The following is a 22,092-nucleotide window of genomic DNA, read 5'->3' on the forward strand; positions in this document are numbered from 1 at the left end:
TCAATAACTATAAATATATTGAATGAATTAATTATTATTTTTAAAATTGTTTTAATATCTTAATTCGAACTTAAATTATATAATTAGGAATAAAAATATGTTTTTTTTTATATAAATTAATTTTCCTATTCCCTCCATTATCTTATAAAACAAATAATTTTATGTCAGTAATATAATTGTACTGTTTTATATTTTATAACACCTTATAAAAGCTTTGAGACAAGCTCTCAATTAAGTAAAGATGCTACTAATGTCATAGGAGGATACCATCACATTTGAAATTCTTATAGATAATAAAATAATAATAGAATACACATTGACTACAGCTTCTATAATATCATGTAAAATTATTTTTAGGTGGAAAAATTAGTTATATCAAATATTTTATATGTTAAATAAAATCATGTATGGTTATACACAACATATTTATCTCTAAGAAAAAATTCAATATTCTTGTATTCTGAAGCCGAAATAAACACACTACTCAGAGCGACACAACAACAAAAAACACATAAAAATCCACATAAACTTCTTTTCCTGGGCAGACTTGCAGTCTCCAAGGGTGGTCTGCCTACCTACGAGGTTACGGTACATTTAGTCACGTTCAGGCCACACCCAGCAATAGTTCCACCAATGAAAATCAAGCGTCTACTCGAACAAAAGAAAGTCGGTGTTTTTAGCACCGCCCAATTACGGCACCTCCGGCTGGTACGGTCATCAGCAACTTCGTCTTGGTCAGTTCGTGTGAAGAGGTACCGACTGACAGCTCCGTGTTGAGTTTTACAAGGTTTTTTTTCTTATTTCTTTAGTTTTACCAACTGTCTAGTTTCAGTGATAGTTTGTTTCGTGGCTTCTATATTCGTGACATTTTTTTCGCTAGTTAGCTGCGTTAACGGGACTGCATTTGGTGTTAAGTGTGTAAATGGCAGTTTCTACGTTGAATATGTCACCATATTTCACTGGATATCCATTTCAAGGTAACATATAGTACACAAGTAGATACCAATAATACTCTTCCTTGCCTAACGGGAGCAATATTTATTTATTTATAAATGTACGCTATATTTTAAGCAACTTTTAATAATATATAATAGACTTCAACAGTCGCGCAAATGAAAAGCCCTTTATAAAAAAAGAAAAATGTGGCTTTTTTACAGAAAAAAGTTGGTACAGATGCTGGAAGAAAGGCTCACGCTTGGCCGATGCAAATTTTGATTTCCAATGTATCAGATCCCGGCACATAATCATTGAAATTTACATAATCACACCCTTGGTTCCGTAGGACAATGTAATACAAAAGATTTCAAGAGCACGATAAAACCATTAAAGAGGTGTATAGCGCTTTATTAAAAAGTGTGCTTAAAAAGATATCCACGCAGATTATGAAAAGTACTTGCCTCAAATGGAGTTTAATTTAACACTGATTGATATTCAAATTACGAAGGAGATACCCAACAGATAATCTACCAAAAAATTTCGAATTTGTAAATATATTACAATTAATGTTATATTAGTCAATGCTGGAAAATATTTGCACACATATTTTATCCTAGAAACACATTCTAACTAAATGATCAGTGACTAAAGCAATAAATAAACTGAAATTCGTCAGTTAAAAAGAAAAGAAAACTATATTATATTAAAATAGAAAAGAACACTGTCGATAAGGTTAACAAGGGCTATATCCAAAGACATGAACAAAGGCTCCATCAGCACATCAATGTTGAGATTCTGCAGCTCCTAGGTAATGATGGTTTGCTCAGAACATTAAAGACAGTAAAACCATTTGATCTAGTTCAGTGAAGTTATAAGTAAAAACTTAGTGCACATTAAAAACAGTGACACATATGTTAAGCCCTAAGTATCTATCAAATATAGCAGCAAATTAGGATAAAAACAAATAGCTTAATAGTGTTAATTTACTAGATTTCTATAATAAATAGTAAAACAAAGAAAGTTTACCGCGTACATTACTTAAATACTGGATGATCATAACAATAAATATATAATAATGAAGTGATCATTGATGTTTTTTTACACTCCATAACCATTTACTCTATAATCTAGTTGTTTATTATATAGATTGTAATATAGTAAATTATTGCATATTATCATAATTATTATGATCTATGTATTGAAATGGTGGTATAAGGGAATTGAAAATAGATCTGATCAACAAATACATAAGATTTAACATTTAAGAATTTTTTAAATTTGGAAAAGTACTATGTAAATGAAATAAAAGCTAGTGATTCTATATCTTATATTAATTTATTTTCCATTAATTACGAAAACTAAATTCACAAATAAAAAAGAGGCAAAAATAAAAATGATTTATATATATAATTAGCATAAAACTCTAATGTCAATTGGCATCAAATGATGGTTAAAGATATGACAGTAATACATGGATCTATTTTTAAATAATGGCAAATTGCATTCGAATAACTATTGCATTTTAATATCATTGAGGAATAAAGTATCTATACGTCTCATTTAATTGGTTGCCGTTGGTGTCAAAGAGTGACGCCTTATCAAGCATTAACCCAGAACAATTTTCCATCCTCTCGAGACCATGCATATTTAAAATAATTTACGTCGCCATCGAGATGATCCGATAAGTTAATAATACAGACTTAAGCTGAATTTTAGATGAATTAAGCGACAACTTACGCTGTAACGGACACTGCTTGACTGAGATTTTATCGCCCGGTCAGTTTGACATAAGCTGAGCGCGAGATAACATTATACAGAGCCCGACATCATACCGGACGGTTCGTTTTATTATTTTTTTGTAGGGGGTTTTCTTTTGGCCGAGGTGCCAAAGGAGCCGGCCGAAGAATCGGTGCCGTCCGTGGTTGGTAGCCTATCAGATCGAGAACCGAGTGGTTTTATAGGTTGTCCGCTTTTGTTCGCCACGATTTTTTGTAACGTCATTTGTGTTTGATCGGGATCTTTTTATTTGTCCCGCGATCAAACCGATTCTGCAAGTTAGTAGCTCGAAAATCATACCATGAAGCTTTTTTCTTCAATCACTTTTGTTCTTTTTTTCGATTTATTATTAAAATAGAAATTATACTAACTGTATATCTTATGTTCCTGATATAGAAGTCATTCATGTATTCCAATTTATAATCATTTTAAGCAACATTAAACAATTTTGAAATATTTTCTGAAGAAACTAATTCATTCGACTAATGCTCAAAGCAATCGATATTAGCGATCTTTGCGTCTCCACATTTAAATTATACAATGATAATCGAAGACTAACAATGATACATGGTTATCATCATTCCTGTATTTTTCCATCTATAAACCGATTACAACATTACAAGATTTTCATTAATATTTAATCCAAAGATTGCAATATATTAATTATGAAATATGAAAGCTTAAAAACAACAAAAAAAGTTATTTTACATAAACAAACAGTCGTACGATAACAACTCCATCCTAAAGAAACGACCCTAGGGATGCACGTGGATGTACCGTTGTCCCGTCCGGATCGCTTATAATTATAACGAAATTATTAGAATAGCGCCTCTATCTTCATTCACCAGCTTAGTCCGGATGATATTTTAAATAACATCATGTTTACCTAAATTTTCATAGCATATCCTGTACGGAATGGTTTCCCAAATTTCGGTTACTCCAGATTCAATAATACGGCTGAGAACGAGAGCCACTTCAATCCGCCTTTGGTCACCGTTTACCTTCAAGCTTCTGTTCAAATTCCAGTAGACTATATGAATTCACGGTAACTCAGCCACCTTTTGTGGTCTTACAAACAAATTAAAATCGCCAGGACTTCAAATCAGTGTATAATTACGATACTTGTACCAGAAATCCATGGACTACAGGTGTTTATCATATCATGCTCTTTTCTAATTCTAATAGTTTATATCTAGGAGTTTTGAGCATCTCTTTTCCACTTCTTGTCTCAGAGCCTGTGCTAAAAACGGCCAGAATACTTTTGCCCAATCTTCACTTAACTACACCAAACAATGCTTACCGCATTACTACCGATTGCCAATCCAACTTCAACATATCTGCCTTTATTGAATGAATTCAAAAGATAACAGCCTTATTGTCTCCCAAGAATCTTACAGACCGTACCAATTATGAAACTCGAAGATTTTAAAATAATAAAAACTTTCATTTCACCGAAAGAAGTGAGGACTTGCTGAACGGCAAGTATAAAACGATTTTTCTGAAAAAAACCATTCATTTGTAATCACCATTTATTGTAACATTCTACACTCACTATTAACTGTTAATAAATATTGACACCATAAGAAGCAATAATTCAGTAAGGCAGCATTTTTTCTTTTACTTCATAAAATTAAAATTTTTATTAACAACACTATATACTAATTATAATTCAAACTAAATATCTTTCAAATAATATGAATCGTATTAAATTTAAATCGCTAGGTTTCTTAAATTTTTTCGATGCTAGTACATATTCATCCGAACAGGGCAGAATACATAACAAAAGGCCAGATAATAAATATATTTCTGTATGTTTAACCACATTATACTAGTTCTATACATGTTTAATTGCATCAAATTAATGCTATTCCCACAATAAGAACGAAAAACTGGTACACGCTTTCAGATCTATTATGCCCTCGTCAATTGGTATCAGCGATTCCCTTTTTGTAAATAGAGCTGGGTGGTCTTTCATGGTATTCGGATTGGTCTTCATGGACGATTTCACAATTTTCCAGTAAATAACTTTTTTCAAGTGCCGGCTACTGGTCATCGGTTCGGACATGAGATTAATCTTAAATGGTTGAGTTGTCAGCCTTTTTCTCTTAAATGTAATATTTGTTAAAAAATCAGCGAGTTGTTTATTGAACACGAATAACACACCAAGATAGCTTTACGCGGACCGATACTTACGTATATTCGAAGAACTTTTTAGGTTACACTATACTCATTTCATATATGGTAATACTAGAGCTCGAATTTGCAAAAAAATAAGGTTATGTATTAATAAAAGGTACAATATACTTAAAAATGGGTAGAATATTTATACATAGTTTAACAAGAATCTACTATTTTCTATGAAACAATACATATTCTTAATTAGTACACAAAAGTTTTAATTATTATTATCAATATTGATAGCATGATAATTATGATAATACATGATTATTCTTAAATATTTAAAGGTTCGTAAAGTAAAACAACCCTTGTAAAGCATAGGAATGAAATATTAATGAATATTTATAGTCAATTAAATTTATTAGTAGCAATTTACCAAACCTCTCACTGTTACCTGAAATTCAATCTTGAATGATTGATATTATAAATGTTTATAAAATTAAATAGATACAACTATTATATTATGAATTAAGTCAATTAAAATGATTGAAGTAAATATTTCATTATGTGATACAAATAAACAACATAGTAAAAAATTTAGATATCTTGAATATGCTAATGAAGTTGCACTTAATTCCGACGCTATTAAGCTGCTATTGGACATCGCTAGAAAATAAGAAGAATTTAATTTAGAAGAAGGAATTAGAAATATCTCGATAAATATGTTTAACATGACACCAAACAAGTTCTTATGAATAAAATGAAAATAGTTTTGATAAATTGACAATATGACAGTTCGGAGAGATAAATCCTTGTTTATTGGGTCAAGAATCGGCAAAGAATTGGAACAAAAGGCCCGAAAATGAACCTGACCAAAGATGCATGACAGCCCATCTGGGTAAAATTTGAATTTGTATTTTCGAACTTAGAGCTCGAAGATTTAGAGTTAATTTATTTTCTTTGCTAATATTAACTATAGGCATGTATTTGTACAAAGTATATTTAATATGTTATTATTAGCAACATTTCTAAATTATACCATGAAAAAATCATATTCAGCTTAAATAATTTCTCGATGACATGGAATGATAAAAACGAGCTTCCAATAGTATAAACTCGTCAGATGGACCGCACTGACCGGCCTCAAAGAGCCCAAAATCAAGTGTGCGATGAAAACAGACATTAGCGAGATCAAAGACGGCCGGCCCAGGCCGACTTTTCATTTCGTTAAATGTCCTCACGCCCACCTCTCGCAGCTCTTCGTTTCTTCGTCTACATTGCCGCGCGTTTCAGATGTTCCTTTTCGGCGAACGCACACGGCTTACTTGGATTTATGTTATTTATACGTGACGTTATGATGGCGCATGACAACACGACGATTCTTCGTTCCACGTTTTTGTTTCGTTTCGCATTTTCCGCTTCGTTTTTGACTTGGGATATGATGATTTTTCACGTTTCTGGTTTTTACAGGTCAAGGCCGAGTTAATCAACTGGGGGGAGTGTTCATAAATGGACGCCCTTTACCCAATCATATTAGATTGAAGATTGTTGAGATGGCAGCAGCGGGTATTAGACCGTGCGTCATTTCCAGACAATTGAGGGTGTCCCATGGTTGCGTGTCAAAAATCTTGAACAGGTACCAGGAAACGGGAAGCATCAGACCAGGTGTTATCGGCGGCTCAAAACCAAGAGTAGCCACGGCAGAAGTTGAAGCGAGAATCGAACAATTGAAGAAGGAACAACCAGGAATCTTTTCGTGGGAAATTAGAGATAGATTAATCAAGGTAGGTTATTAATGCCCATTTGCTTTAATAATTTGTTTCTTAAACGATCTATTCAATTGCAGGAAGGTATTTGTGATAAAAATTCTGCACCATCAGTTAGTTCAATTAGCAGACTGCTGAGAGGTAGCCGAAAAGATGACCCGGAAAGAAAGAATCATTCAATCGATGGCATTCTTGGTAAGTGTATTCAATAACAATTCGAGCTTTAAGGATCTCTTACTGATTAAAATAAAAATATTGAAACTTGACAAAAAAAAACAGTTTATTATTTGTTTTATGAATGTTCTGCTAAAATTGATCAAATGTGGTGGCTTTCAATAAAAAAACAAATCGATAGATAACCGATTAATTCAATTTTTTTATGGTCACCGTACTCAAAAGTTCTTGGCTTTGTGGTCAACTAAAGTCATTTTTTACTAAAGATTTTAACTGAAGACCATGAGGGCCTCCGAACAGGAGACAAAATCTGTAGCAATAAAACAGATAGATCGAGAAAAAAGCATCAGACAAAAAAAAGCGCCCACAATGGCGGTCGGTAGCTGTTAAACTCGATGATAATGAAAATCAATCATTACATTAAAACGTAGCGATGCTAAAATGATCCGTCATTACTGCTGAATGTACCTGAAATAGTGGCGAGTCATTGTCGGCGACTTGTGAGGTCCTGATTTCAGATTTTCTGTCGATTTTAGGCTCGGCCGATCTCGACGAAAGAATTAATCGCTTTTTTTGACTGTATTAGTTTTAATCTACAAATTATATAACCGACATGAAAGTTTTTTAACTTTCCAAGAATACTTTATGGTAAAGTTCAATGCTTTTTTAACTATTTAATTGTAAAAATGTTAAAATAATGTAGAACTAAATTTTAAAAAAAAAGTTTAAAAGTGAATCCAATCAACTTAAATCAAGTATCAAATTCTTTTAAGAGTGAAGTAAGAAGATTTAGTTGAATAATATTTTTTTAAATCTAATAAATTTTCACTAGTCATTTTGGGCTACCCTATCTATACTAACTTAAAACTATAAACTTACATCACAGTCTGTGAAGACGTACTTAGTGCTTCTCAACCAACCACACTTTATTAAATGAGGTCCAACGGTTTGCACTTCTTAAAATTAAGTAATAATGTTCAGGGAATATAATTAATTTTTTTGGAAAAATATATAAAAATATAAGTTATTTTGTAATTACACCATATTCATAGTTGTTTGTGTATAATTACTATTATAAAACTAACATTTGGTTATGTTTGATCTCTGTATTTTGATCCACGTAGATATGTTGCTACATGTATATTGCGGTTTTCTGTTTCATATTGCTTCCAATAGCTTTATAAATATAGGTCGCTTATGAATGTGTAATAGTCAAAACACCATCAACTCAACTATTATCTATTATGTAAATTTTTATACATAAGATGCATAGATAAATAAATTTGACTAAACTAAATGTTATCATTTGAATAACTTTTTAAACCGGTTGTAATGTATACAATTACAGTATAGAGGTTTGAACTTCAATTCTGCATATTTTTTCATTTATTTTTCAAATACATATGCTATTTTACTGAATATTATCATCAATGATATTTCTTAAAAGTTATTTATAAATGCCTTATAGAGCTAATTTTCTCAAGAATATCTCTCGTATCCATATTCCTGTAACATATAAACTGTAACCAGTTTTTAATATTAATTTTAATTGCGATACATTTATTCTGTAAGAAATATAGTTAAATCACTTTGCGACCATCTTGTTTTATCAACAAGTAATATATTTCTTGCTTCGATTACTCATTATTTAATCAACATATCATCAAGTTAGTTTCATGAATAATTTGAAGCTGGAGTTTAGCAGATTTTATATTTTACAGTTGTATCTTAAATAAATCCACTAATGAAATGTGGAATAATTTTTTTATTAACACAAATCACTGCTCTTATCAGAGGATATTAAGCTACTAACATGTCCATTGAAAAATCCTCAGTTGTACACACTTATACAAATATAACAATATGATGAAATATAGTCTGATCAAAGTTATTTTGTACATAAGTCATTTAAATGTGTAAAATCAAAACGTCTCAATGTTGCCGTATCAACTTTGAGGTTTAGTTCAGTTTGTCTTTGACATGCGACAAAATTTTAATCCAAATAAAATAATTGAACAAAAATGTTATCAACTATGGTTAGAGTTATAACCTCTTATCACAATTGCTTTCAAGAATTTTGCATACGTCTGAAAACCGAACGACTTTGACAGGCTCATTCTTTTACCTGTTCCATCTAATCACACAGCATTATGTCTCTTTTAACTAGAATAAAATGAGAAAGAAAATATTGTATGATTCTACAATGAATTTACAAATTGCGACAGGCAATACATTAAACATCTTGATGACATATATACAAAAAAAATTAAATAGACTATAAATATTTTTATATAAATGTGTTTATTTAACTAAATTTAAATATTAAATTATGTTGCAATAATAATAATCAGAATAATAATTCACACGTAGGCCTAAAAAAATAAAACAGTATTAAAAAAAAACAAATTCAAAATTAGATTATAAATATTTCACACAAAAAAATATCCCGAACCAATCGAAATTAATACAATCTCAAAGCCTACCAAACCATAAAATACATTTCATGAATATGGAGATCAGAAAAAATGTCGGTTAATAAATTAGAAGGAGAAAAGCTTTAATATCTTTTAAATTCATTAGCGACCAATGTTAATAACAAGTTATTAGTGTTAAATACGGTACCACAATGGCGCGGAAGCCTTTTGAATTAATTTATTAATTACTGTAAATGAGAAATCGTAGATTAATTCGAACGGACGTTGATTGTACAATTTATCCCGGCATTTTGAGTATCCATTAATTCAGTACGCTAAGGTTTTTAATTAGAAATTGCGTCAGCGTCGGTTGGATCTTCTGAAAAATTATTGTTTCGAGTGGTAACCAGCAATGAAACCCATAAAACGCCCATCTGACGAAAGAGTAACGTGTCAAGGGCCGCTGACCTTACCTGATTTAAGAACAATTAACACAAACTGAAAATTAATGTTATAAATTAGGAGTCCTTGAAAAAATCTAGTTATTCATTTTCATTCAAAGAAGATGCAATAACTTCAATAAATTTCCAATATTTCCAATAATTTTTTGTTGAATAATTTTCATCTTAAAATATGCTTAGTATCTGGTGTTTTCGCTATTTATAAATTTTAATCTATAAATACTTTTCTTAATTTTCAAAAGTTTGCTCAATTACTAACAATATAACCCAGATCTGACGTGAAACGCCAACTAATACAATTTTTCGGTCAAAACTAATGTTATGCGGCACAGTGCATGCATATGGAACCATTTTAGAAATGTTTGTTGATTTTCCTAATGTTTCAACAGTTTTAGGTTCAGTAACATTGGTTATTGATACATATTCCCCTTTAAAATAATCAAATTCAATCTACATCCCAAAATATTAAGGCGATTACCTATCCAGTCGATTGATTTTAATTACTTTGAATTGCATCAGTTTTTATCGCACAATTTTATTGCCGGTTTGATTGATTCCCGCATATACCGATGGTACAAAAAATGTTTATTGGAATCTGAATAATCATCCTATCTTGACTCTAATTTTTTGCCAAATAGAACCAGCATATTCATATTCATATTCATATATAGCATATTCAACTGATTTCTTAAAACGTTAAATAATTACTGCAACTTACATATATTAAGTCTATGTCTAAAATACTCCATTTCATTTTGTTCTGTCTTAGTACCCTAGTAAAACACATTTTTTTGGCAAAATTTGTTTTTTTATTCAATATAATTCTCTTCAAGGGTAGACTGATTATAGCGACCCTCCAACTTTTCGATACCATTTTTGTAGTACGATTTGTCATTTGCTTCAAAATAGAAAATTTCTTCCCAGCGAGCTTTCTTTTGAGATCTGAGAATAGGAAACAGTCGCTGGCGGCCAGATCTGGAGCATACGGTGGATGAGGAAGCAACTCGAAGCCCAATTCATGGATTTTTGCCATCGTTTTTACTGACTTGTGACACGGTGCATTGTCTTGGTGAAGCTGCACTTTCTTTTTCTTCAAATGCGGCCGTTTTTCGGTAGTTTTGTTCTTCAAACGGTCCAATAACGCTATGTGAGAGTTGCTATTGATGGTCCTTCCTTTTTCAAGGTAGTTAATGAAAATTATTCCATGCGCATCCCAAAATACAGACGTCATAACCTTGCCAGCCGACTGTTGCGTTTTCCCACGCTTTGGAGCGGGTTTATCGTGTGCAATCCACTCGGGTGACTGTCGATTGGACTTCGGAGTGAAATGATGAAGCTACGTTTCATCCATTGTCACATATCGATGTAAAAACTTGGGTTTATTACGCTTGATCATCTTCAAACACTGCTCCGAATCATCAACTCGTCAGTGCTTTCGGTTAAAAGTGAGCTCGCGCGGCACCCCCCTTGCTCAGAACTCTCTCATATCCAAATATTCGTAAATAATATGACGTACACGTTCAGTTGATATTACGGTTATATTCATTAGTTCAGTTATATTGAAATTTATTGTAATTCAAAATCATTTTGTGGATTTTTTAAATGTTTTCGTTGGGCATCCACTGCGTTCAGTGTCTTCGGTGCTCATTTCACCACGTCTAAACTTAGCATACCAATCATTGATGGTTGATTTTCCTGGGGCAGTATACGGAAACTCAGCATCAAGCCATATTTTTGCTTCAACTGTATCTTTCCGTTCAAGAAGCAATATTTTAACAACACGCGAAATTCCTTGTTATCCATTTTTTTCACAATAACAAAAGTTGCTTCACTCAAAATGCTATAATTCACACACTAATGATCCAACAGCTGTCAAATTTATACACGCATCTTTTGGGTATTAGGACTAACTAAAAAACATATGGATTTAATTCTAATAGCATCATCTATGTGTCAGGCCGGGATTGCGTAGTATTACTAATCGATTGTATCTCTTAATGCTACCCTATATTTTAACCCCATATCTCCAAATAAGTCTTAATACTAACTGAAAAATCAGTCTTTAATATTGCGTCGTAAATATAGTATTCATAAATATAGTAATCACTAATGTGACCAGTAACGTGTGATACACAATATATATCTAACACATCACAATATATAAAATAAGACTAAAAACAGTAAAAATCAAATTTAATCAATATAGTCAGCAGCATAATCTTTCTGACGTAATTGCATTAACCGAATGATCGAAGTGATATTGTAAGACATCATTGTGAAAATTAAAGTTTATACACTGAAAAAGCAATTATGTATTCCCATACTATATATCACACCCATAGTTTATTGTTTATTATTAATGAAATTTATACGAATCCAGTTATATCATAAAAATATTTAGAAAGTATGTCTTATCTTCTAAGAAAAATCTTTATGGCAGATATGACGCAGGTGTACAATATTTATAGTATTAACTCAATACAAAAAATACGTATATATTATGTCTGAACAATATAATTGATAAATATGAACCCCATTCCTTGTTTAAAATTAGCTATAATATTATAATTTCTTAGATAGGTAAATCAATGTATAATTATAGAAATATTTAACTCCTTTAATATTCAGTGATAAATATATCCGCAAATCATGTCAGTATCAAAATTTAATCTCCTACACGATAGACATTATTTAATAAATATCAATTATTAGTATTATGCAAATTTTTCTAGTATTCTTATATAATTCTCTATAATTTTTCCACATTATTTTGTTGCATTCTCACCATATACATAGCAAGGCTTTATGGTCATCAATATTTCACTTCGATATCACTGTAGATGACTCTCCAGGACTAACTTCTGACTTTTTACGTTTAGGATTGTCACAGTACTATATAAATACATAATCGCAAACTTTTCTTATATGTCTAGCGAGCAATGAAACGCCGAAGTAAATAATAAGTCCTAATTGAAAGTTATTTGAAAGTATAAACTGGATTTTCATCAAATAATCCTTGAGACTTTTTGGTCACCCTGGTCGCTTTTTTATATACATTTTAAGGTCTCCTTTTTACTAACGAGGGGTTATGTGCATTAGGGTTATCTTCGGCATTAAGCCTAGGTACCAAATTACCACTAACCGGTGTTACCTAGCCTGATTACTAGCGTGAGTGGGATGTTTATTCCTTATCGGATTACAATAACAATAACTGAATAATTATACAATAGCATTACAATAACAAACATAAGTACATATATGCCCCAGCAGGATTCGAACCCGTGACTACCGCAACAGTAGGACGACCGTCCAGTCACCTTCACCACCGTACCAACCAAGCCGTATCGCTTCTTGTCATTGATATCAAAAATCACTTTTAAATAATCAAAATCAAAATCGAGAACTGAAGTATAATCACAGTTGTTTGACGGGCTTCAGCAGTAAAAATGTAAAACATGAACGTCAAAAGTGACTTTTTGTTTAGATCAATAATACTTTTAGTTTAGATTGTTTAAGAGTTACATTAATTCCTTATATATTCATCATTAGATTTATCTGATCAAAATACACGCAACAGCCAAATATAATGAATAAAATAAAATTGTTCGCCTGAAGAGGAAATCATCTCGATATATATGAAGAGACAAACTATTTTTTACATATCCCTGAAATAAAAATGTAATCCTTACTATGAGAATATATTAAAATAGGGTTAAAAGCCCATTTCTCATACCAACAGAAGATACCGAACCATTTTTTGTCCGTGGTCGAAAGCAATCATAATCGGAGTACGGGTCATTTTCAAAAAATTCCGTTTAAATTATAGATCGTATAAAAGGCAATTTCGTTAAATGACCAGTAGCAATTTCTAAAGATAAAATTATTATAATTCTGGAAAAAAGTGGAAACGAATTGAGATCGACAGACCTGTTCGCTCTTACTCGATGAAACAGTCGAATTCGGTGTTTGTACATCGCCTGCGTTTTTTTTACAGGTCCCACTTCGTCTTGCGAGGAATCTGATACGGAATCCGAACCTGGTATTCCGTTGAAACGCAAACAGAGGCGTTCCCGAACAACCTTTACTGGAGAACAATTGGAGGCACTGGAGAGAGCTTTCGGTAGGACTCAATACCCGGACGTTTACACTAGGGAAGAGCTGGCTCAGAAAACCAAGTTGACAGAAGCAAGGTAAAATCATCCTCAAAAAATGTTTATGTTAGACCTATAATTTTATTTTAAATGATTTTTTTTAATTTGAGGCTTCATTATGAAAAATCGGTACAATATAATTTATACAAAATCTTCAGTGATCGACTCAAACACGTCAGTTGTAGTTCATTGATGGTTTCATTAGGTTCTAGCGTTCATAGTATACCACACTACGATACCACCACATACAGGGATATTCGGTTTTGCCATTGAAGTTGATGAATGTGCCAGGTCCCCATGACTTTGGATCCATTAGGATTTTACAACAACAATGCGATGGAAAAAATCTTTCATATTTTGCCGTTGGAGTAACATTTTACACATCATCAAACGCCTTTCAGTGTCTCTTGAAAGCGCATAGAGCACTTAGCCGTTGTACATTCCTATGTTCTTCAAGCGATTGAAATTGGTTTCTTGTGTTACTGCATACTATTATTGTACTTTATATGGATAATATTCGAGTAATGCCTTCAAATCCTCGTCTTCATTTTTTTAGCCGTCCAGAACGCCATTTATTTTGGTATCAAAATCAATACTTTCAAGAAGTTCACACATAATATTCACATACTAACGGATGGAGCACAGCTAACATAAGCTTCACACAGCATTCGCCAAAAAGTATAACTCAAATTTGTATAAAGTACAAGGTCAGACATTTTCAATGCATTTTAAAATATTTTTCACTCTCCAACGAAATGGCACATACTGAAAAGTGATGCCTGTCAGTAGGGCTTCAATATGTAGTTGGTTATAAATGTACCCGATACGATTAAAAAAAACGTCTGTTAATATATAATAAGTCCTTAAAAATTAATTTATAAGTCTAATAGTAGAAATAAACTTCTATCATCATAAAGTTCCACCGATATTATGCGGATTCTTACTATCATTCTTGTTGAATTACAGAGTTCAGGTATGGTTCTCTAACAGACGTGCCCGTTTGAGGAAACAACTCAATTCACAACAATTGAACGCCTTCAACACCATGTCACTGCAGAGCGCGTTCCCGTCCGTGCAACATCAATACGATGCTGGAGCTTTCAACCAATCAGCATGGACCGCTCAACAGTCCTACAGGTAAAACACAAACGACATCCCCTAACATTACAATTTCTGATGGACGTTTTTTATTACAGTGCTGCCCTTAGTTCACCCCTAACCACCGGTTCCACGTCGCTGCCTCACACCCTGGTAGCTTCCAGCATCTCCAGCCAAGCAGCATCCCCCGGTTCGTCCACTACCCCTCCTACTAGTCAAAATCCGGTTCTCTACGACAAGAACACGCCCGCAATCTACGGATCGTACAATTCCAGCACGGCACCCCTCGACGGGAACGTTAATCACTTTGGAGCCTATAACATGACATCGCAAGTGTCACCCAATCAGCATTCTGTATCGCCTGCGCAACAAACGGCGGTGTGGATGCGTCACGCCGCCGCCGCTGCGCAGAACAACAAAGTTGGCGAGAACTTGAGCAGCTGGCATGAAAACTATAGGTGAGTTATTTAAAAAAGTTTGTCCGAATATATCACAAGATTACAGTGTTAGTAAAATGTTAAATAGTAATTGGAAGTCTACTACAGCTTGTTAATATTATATTTGTGGCTTTTTTTAACTCACTGTATGCACACGCCTCTATAATCAATTATAAATAAATTTAAATATTTAATAAATCAGTTATGTAAATTATTGCAATTGCAAAGAAAAACGTTAAAAATTAAATAACCCAAAACACTAAACCTAAATACAACGAATATAATATTCATATAAAATATTATTCAGTAAAAAAGAGTAATAGCAATTTATGTTATTGATAATAAAATAATGTAAAATTATTACTAAATGGGATAGAAAATATACTTCCCTGTAAATAAAGCGGCGCATATGTATTGCTCAGTTTACATGACAAATCTTATGGGTTATAGTTGAGTGTATTATTGGAAAAAATTATTGATGAAATGTGTGATCTCTCACATATTATTGAAAGTCTCGCGAGCAATAGTATACACGGCAAAGACAGCATATACAATACTTATGGTCCGATGGTTTATACTCTTTTCTACAAACGGTCGAGTTTATGTATGGAGAACCTTAAGAACCGACCATCCGACTGCCTGCTTCCTAGAGTCAATCATTAATTTGGGCGACAATATCGTGATATTCGACTGGTCCTCTCATTTACATCACTGGCTAGAATGATGAAGTTCTAACTATGTCCATGGGCCATAGACATAGCCAAAGATGCTTATTCTTAGTTTGAGAAGCATCAAAATATCTTCCGTGGCCAGAACAATCGATATTCTTCAACAAAACTGAACCGTTATGGGGAGTTTTACAGCAGAGGGTGATGAACAGATTTCCATCTCCAACAGAGTTTTGGTACAGCAGTGGGACAACATTCCGTTGTAAACTATTCGGACACTATTCACTTATTATTAATTAATCGATTATCGATTTAATATTATTGAGTTTTTCAATATATACGGCCGCTAACAATGAACAACGCTCAAAATAGATTGTTTCACATTCACTACTTTTATTGTTTGATTTGAAAATTTGCTGCTGAAAAACCTTCAAAGATTTTTTTAAGGCTTATGGTATCGGTTTTTTTGGTTTCAACAATTTGAAAGAGGCAATTTTGATGTCAATGACAAAGTACGACCTGAAAGGCCAAACAAGGTCGAAGGTGAATAATGAGTTACAAAACTCCACCCATCTCAAACTATAAAAAAACAGTCAGACAATTGTTATATCACTTGTGTCAAAAAAATGTAGATGTGATGGGAAATATTGAAAAAAGGTGAAACTGGCTACCACACGAATTGTTTGAAAAATATATTTCGAACAATTTAACATCGCTGAAAAAATACAACGACAATACTAACCGCAAACAGCCATAGGTTAGTCCAGGAAAGCCATTCACATCCACACGGAAGCGGCTCCAAAGCGAATGGCTATAATCTACCGTCACTACAATCGGTAGATTGCAGCAGAACTGCACCATTTTAAAGCCGGAGTTTTACAGCAGAGGGTGATGAGCATATTTCCATCTCCAACAGAGTTTTGGTACAACAGTGGGACAACATTCCGTTGTAAACTATTCGGACACTATTCACTTATTATTAATTAATCGGTTATCGATTTAATATTATTGAGTTTTTCAATATATACGGCCGCTAACAATGAACAACGCTCAAAATAGATTGTTTCACATTCACTACTTTTGTTGTTTGATTTGAAAATTTGCTGCTGAATGACCTTCAAAGATTTTTTTAAGGCTTATGGTGTCGCTTTTTTGGTTTCAACAATTTGAAAGAGACATTTTTGATGTCAATGACAAAGTACGACCTGAAACGCCAAACAAGGTCGAAGGTGAATAATGAGTTACAAAACTCAACCTATCTTAAACTATAAAAAAAATACAGTCAGACAATTGCTGTATCACTTGTGTCAAAAAATGTAGGTGTGATGGGAAATATTGAAAAAAGGTGAAACTGGCTACCACACGAATTGTTTCAAAAATATATTTCGAACAATTTAACATCGCTGTTTTATTGTTTGTCTTGAAAAAATTAAGAGTTTCCTGTAGAGTTTTATGAGTAACGATACAAGAATACATTTACTACGACAATAATAACCGCAAAAAGAAATCCACACCGAAGCGGCTCCAAAGCGAATGGCTATAATCTACCGTCACTACAATCGGTAGACTTCAGCAGAACTGAACCATTTTAAAGCCGGAGTTTAAGAGCAGAGAGTTAAGAGAGTAGAAATCCTTTATTGAAGCAAGTAGCAGATTTTTGGTACAAGATTGGGTGAACATTCCATTGGAAATTATTTCGCGTAGGATTCCAGCTGTTTTAAACGTAAATGGTTCATCTTATATTATCCATCCCCTGTAGGTATGTTATTTGATAAATGCCAAAAGCGTCAGATAGCTCATCTAAATAATATATTAAAAATACCTGGCCTATAATTGCTGAAACAATATGACGTGTTTTATTTTTCTACGCTTTGAATTAAAGAAGTGTATAAAAATGGACTTTGAATGTTGAACTATCATACTGAACACACTGTACATGTAATAAAATCCTCAAAACAATAATTCATATGGCAGCTTGGTTGGCTCAGTGATAAAGGCGACAGGGTGGTACCCCTACTCTTGCGATAGTCGCGTAAATGCATGTTTGTGAATGTTTAACATTTGTGATTATCCTTAGGCAAGAGTGCAAAATCCGACAAGGAAAGTGATCCCAGTCACGCCAGTAACCAGGCTGGGTAAGACCGGATGTCTTCTGGGATGATTTCTAAGTTGGTCACTCGCCATTCGGTAGGCTTAATGTCGAGGACTGTGGTTTGGAGCCCACGTTAAACTGTAGGTCCAGTCCAGATAAACACTCGTTGGTAAAAGGAGAAAAAAAATCATATGTAAATATCCATTCTGGATAAGGTTACTAATTTGTTTATAATCCAATTTTGAGACAGAATTCAAAAATTTGTATATCTTGGAGACCTCAAGATAAAGCAAAATACTAAAATATGTCATAATTTTAAATATATAAAATAAGAAAAACAAATCTACAGATGAAAAGTACATAAATCTAACCTCACTTTTAAATATCACATCGAAATTAAAATCAATACATACGTTAGTAACTTATGCATTATTAAATAACAGTTTCCATACAGCACCAAATTCTATTTAAATTACGTGGCAAAGAGTCAGACGTTAATCCGTTCGGACGGGCGTTCTTTACCATCATGAATTATGTGAAAACAGTCCGAAACACAGGCGTTGATTTATTCGCCTTGTGCACAGAACCGAACGTTTAACCTCGCATAACTTATACGATTAATATATCCTAGATTAACAATGGTGCGCGCCTTCTCTTATTATATTCTGAACGCGGTCTCATGCAATTTAAACCACACAAACCGAGCACGTAAGTTACGAGCCTTTTGCTGTTATCAAGGGGTCGTCGGAGCCGTTCGGCCATTTTATTTTCGGATTCGTGTTTAATCGTAAAAGTGACCGTTCGTGGAAATATCTTGTGTCTCTTTCTCTCTCTTCGTCGTCGCGGTATTGGCCGTACATCACCTTCTCACTCATACCTGTAAATGTCCTATGCTCCCCCTTGTCGTTATTGTTCGGACTGTGTCGGTTAATTGGTTAATCTAGCTCTGAAAATGGTGCTGTAACAGTCAAGTTTACTTTGTTTCGTTCCGATGACAGTCGGAGATACGAATATACCGTCTAGCGTCTGTCATAATGTAAAGTTTATTGTACGTCTGCGTTGGAAGTTTATGCATTATTCCAGCTCATCAAACGAACGGGGCATTTTATATGCAAAACTATTTTTTCACTATTAATTACGAGCAACATTTTAAACACCAGTATTACATGAATTGTATCTATAGTATAATGTCATAAATAATCGCAAAGAGCGCGGGTTTCTGAAACGAAACAAAAAACCGTCGACATTTTTTCTCCGACAACGTAGCATCCCGGCAACGAAAAACGACAAGCGAACCTGGCCGATGGTACTACGGTACCAATTTCCAGTGATTACGGAGCGATAGGCCATAATTAATCAATGGCAAATAAATAATAATTCATTCCGGTAGCTGGGGAAGCGGTTTTTAGCCGTAAGTAGAGAGCGGTATCGGCACCCATTAAGATGGTACCGTGTAATTTTGTTTAGCACGATTTTCATTGATTGCGTACCGTAGTAGTGCCGTCTACCGGCGAGAGGATTTATTTCAATGACACGCCTGTGAAGAAGTTCGATATGGCAGGTCGATATCAGAGTAGGACTTTTTGTTTTAAGCATATTAGAATTATTTTATTAACTAATAATAATTATTTATTATATGGCAATATTAAAGATATAACAATTATTATAAAACTGCAAAAAGTAAACAAATATTTGAAAAAGCAAAAAGTACGTCTTATTTAAGTTGGAAAAGCAACTTCCTTCTGAAACACAATCAACATTTTTAAACCTCATTAATTTTCATTTGTTCCATTTGTCTAAGTTTTAATGATTTTTTTTCAAATTGCGTTAAGAATTATCAAATTAAATATAACATATGTGTAGTCAATTTAATTAAACAGTCAATGCACGTCATAAAAATTTATGACGTCAGCATATCACAATTCTGCTGCGTTAACTTAAAAAGTAAAACAACTTTTGCTGATTTTTAACCTCTAATTATTAACAACAATATTTTGAGAATTTTGTAAACATTCGACAATAGGTTCGACCAGCACAAATCGAATTTTAAGGATCTATTCGGTTAAATGTTCTGGTGTACTAGAAAACATTCTGTCTATTTTTAACTATAGGAAAAATTCACTCCAAAATGTAAATAATTACGAATAATTTTATAAATGAGTAGTACTTCTTTAACATGTTGTGTTAAAAAAAATGGTTCTCCTAAAAATATTTCTACTCATTTTCAGTATATTCATTAATTCTTTCATTTAGAATAAAGTCTCGAAATACAAATAATTTGTAATAATATAATAGAGCCTACTACTTTAATTCGTCTTCCATGTCATTTAACCTTAATTCAAATTTACTTTATAAAATAAAAATATGTGCATCAAAAATCAAAGTTAACATATTTTTTCTGTTGCAGTTTATTTAGTGGTGGTGGCCACTATGGAGCCCACTCCCCCAGTGAAGCTAAATCCGGATATCCATACTTCGGAGCTATGGAAATGTGCTCGAGCCGAGTACACTAAAACAACACCAATGCGTAACAACCAACATCTACATCGAAACATATCGAGAAAGTGCCTATTTTTAATAAGAAACACATTTGTGATTTTTACAAGCCTTTACTAACGAAATCAATTGCCTTTATTAAAAATTTATACAGAGTTTTTAACTTTAAAAGCAAAAAGAAATAGTAGTATTTTTTCCCTTACAAAAATGTATTTTCGATGTGTCTGTTCCTTATATAATTATTGTAATCAACTTTACTATAAATAGTAAATTTATATAGATTAATTGTTCGAAAGCTTTAGCAGTCTGTGCATTTTTCTGTAATATAGATAGTTGTTTGACCAAATTTAGTGTCCCGTTTGTACTTTAAGTAAATTAAATTTAAAAAAAGCTGTAAATTATTTTCAAAGAAAATCGAAAAATGTTATATGTAATATAAACACAGTTAGAGTAGGAGTATTTTTGTATATAATGTAGCAATAAATGTAATGTTGGCTTTCCTATATAGATCTGTACATACATATATCAATAAATTTTTAATTAATATTTTTTTTGTATTTGTTCCTGATAATTCCTGAACTATAAAAAAACAAAGAATTTTGTTCATTTTTTAATAATAAATATCCAGTAAATGCACGACCAATACTAGCCCAAACGATAGAATAAAGAAACCTTTAACATCCTTACATAAAGGTTCCGTTTTATCATGTAGATCTAGTTGTTATAAAAAAATTGCATTTTATTTACAAAATATTTTATATTCGAATTCATAGCTAAAGGAACATTTCTAATTATTTATTACAATACATTTTTAATAATTAATTTTAGTTACCATTAGGTGGTCGCTTGTTTTCTATCAGCGGTATATATTGGTGAAAATGCAAAGTATCAATGTAAACAACTGTTAAATAACGTAACCTAACTATTAAATTTGATAATTTTGACAGTTTTCTACATAAAATAACAGTTATTATTGTAAAATAACAGGGAATGAAACACTTAAATTTATATTTTTGGCAATATATTTGTTACTCATAATTGATCATTACTTTTATAAACCGATTTTTGGTTTCAACAATTGTGAAGTAACCATGTTGATGTCAATGGCAAAGAACGGCTTGGAGGCCCAAAAATTATCGAAGATAATGAATTACAAAAACTTATTCGGTGAAAACCTAGTTCAAATTATCAATAAAATTTCAGATAGCTTGGTAATTGATGAATCAATTCTTTCGAAAATTGTACATGAAATAATAAAGATCCAAAAAAGGGGTAAATGCCTAACACGCAAATTGATTGAAAATGCTACTTCGAACATTCCTACTTGAATATCGCTCTTTATTAGTTTTTCTGCAAAAATGAAGAGTTTCTGTATCATGACTAACGATAAAAAGTACATCTACTATGACAATTTCAAAGAATCAGTCATGGGTTAGTCCAGGAGAGTAATTTTTGCTATGAATAGGAGAGATGAACAAGGTATTGTATATTACGAGCTGCTAAAA

General features: G+C 32.6%; 1 protein-coding gene across 2 annotated transcripts in view; it reads left to right on the forward strand.

Moving 5' to 3' along the window:
• gsb (paired box protein gooseberry) overlaps positions 1-21,096 on the forward strand; it is a 90,999-nt gene extending 69,903 nt beyond the window's left edge. The window contains exons 1-7 of one of the 2 annotated variants that reach the window (XM_076397252.1): positions 749-977; positions 6,301-6,614; positions 6,677-6,791; positions 13,640-13,835; positions 14,763-14,933; positions 14,993-15,352; positions 20,499-21,096. In XM_076397252.1, coding sequence (XP_076253367.1) covers positions 923-977; positions 6,301-6,614; positions 6,677-6,791; positions 13,640-13,835; positions 14,763-14,933; positions 14,993-15,352; positions 20,499-20,604 — 1,317 coding nt within the window. In that variant the 5' untranslated portion in view covers positions 749-922 and the 3' untranslated portion in view covers positions 20,605-21,096. Of the gene's footprint in view, positions 1-748; positions 978-6,300; positions 6,615-6,676; positions 6,792-13,639; positions 13,836-14,762; positions 14,934-14,992; positions 15,353-20,498 lie in introns of those variants that run through there. The other variant, XM_076397326.1, reaches the window with a different exon arrangement.
• Positions 21,097-22,092: the final 996 nt, after the last annotated feature.

This window comes from Rhynchophorus ferrugineus, unplaced genomic scaffold, assembly GCF_030347505.1.
Source record: "Rhynchophorus ferrugineus isolate W39M unplaced genomic scaffold, kcgeb_rfMv2 rfM1, whole genome shotgun sequence".
Classification (NCBI taxonomy): domain Eukaryota; kingdom Metazoa; phylum Arthropoda; class Insecta; order Coleoptera; family Curculionidae; genus Rhynchophorus; species Rhynchophorus ferrugineus.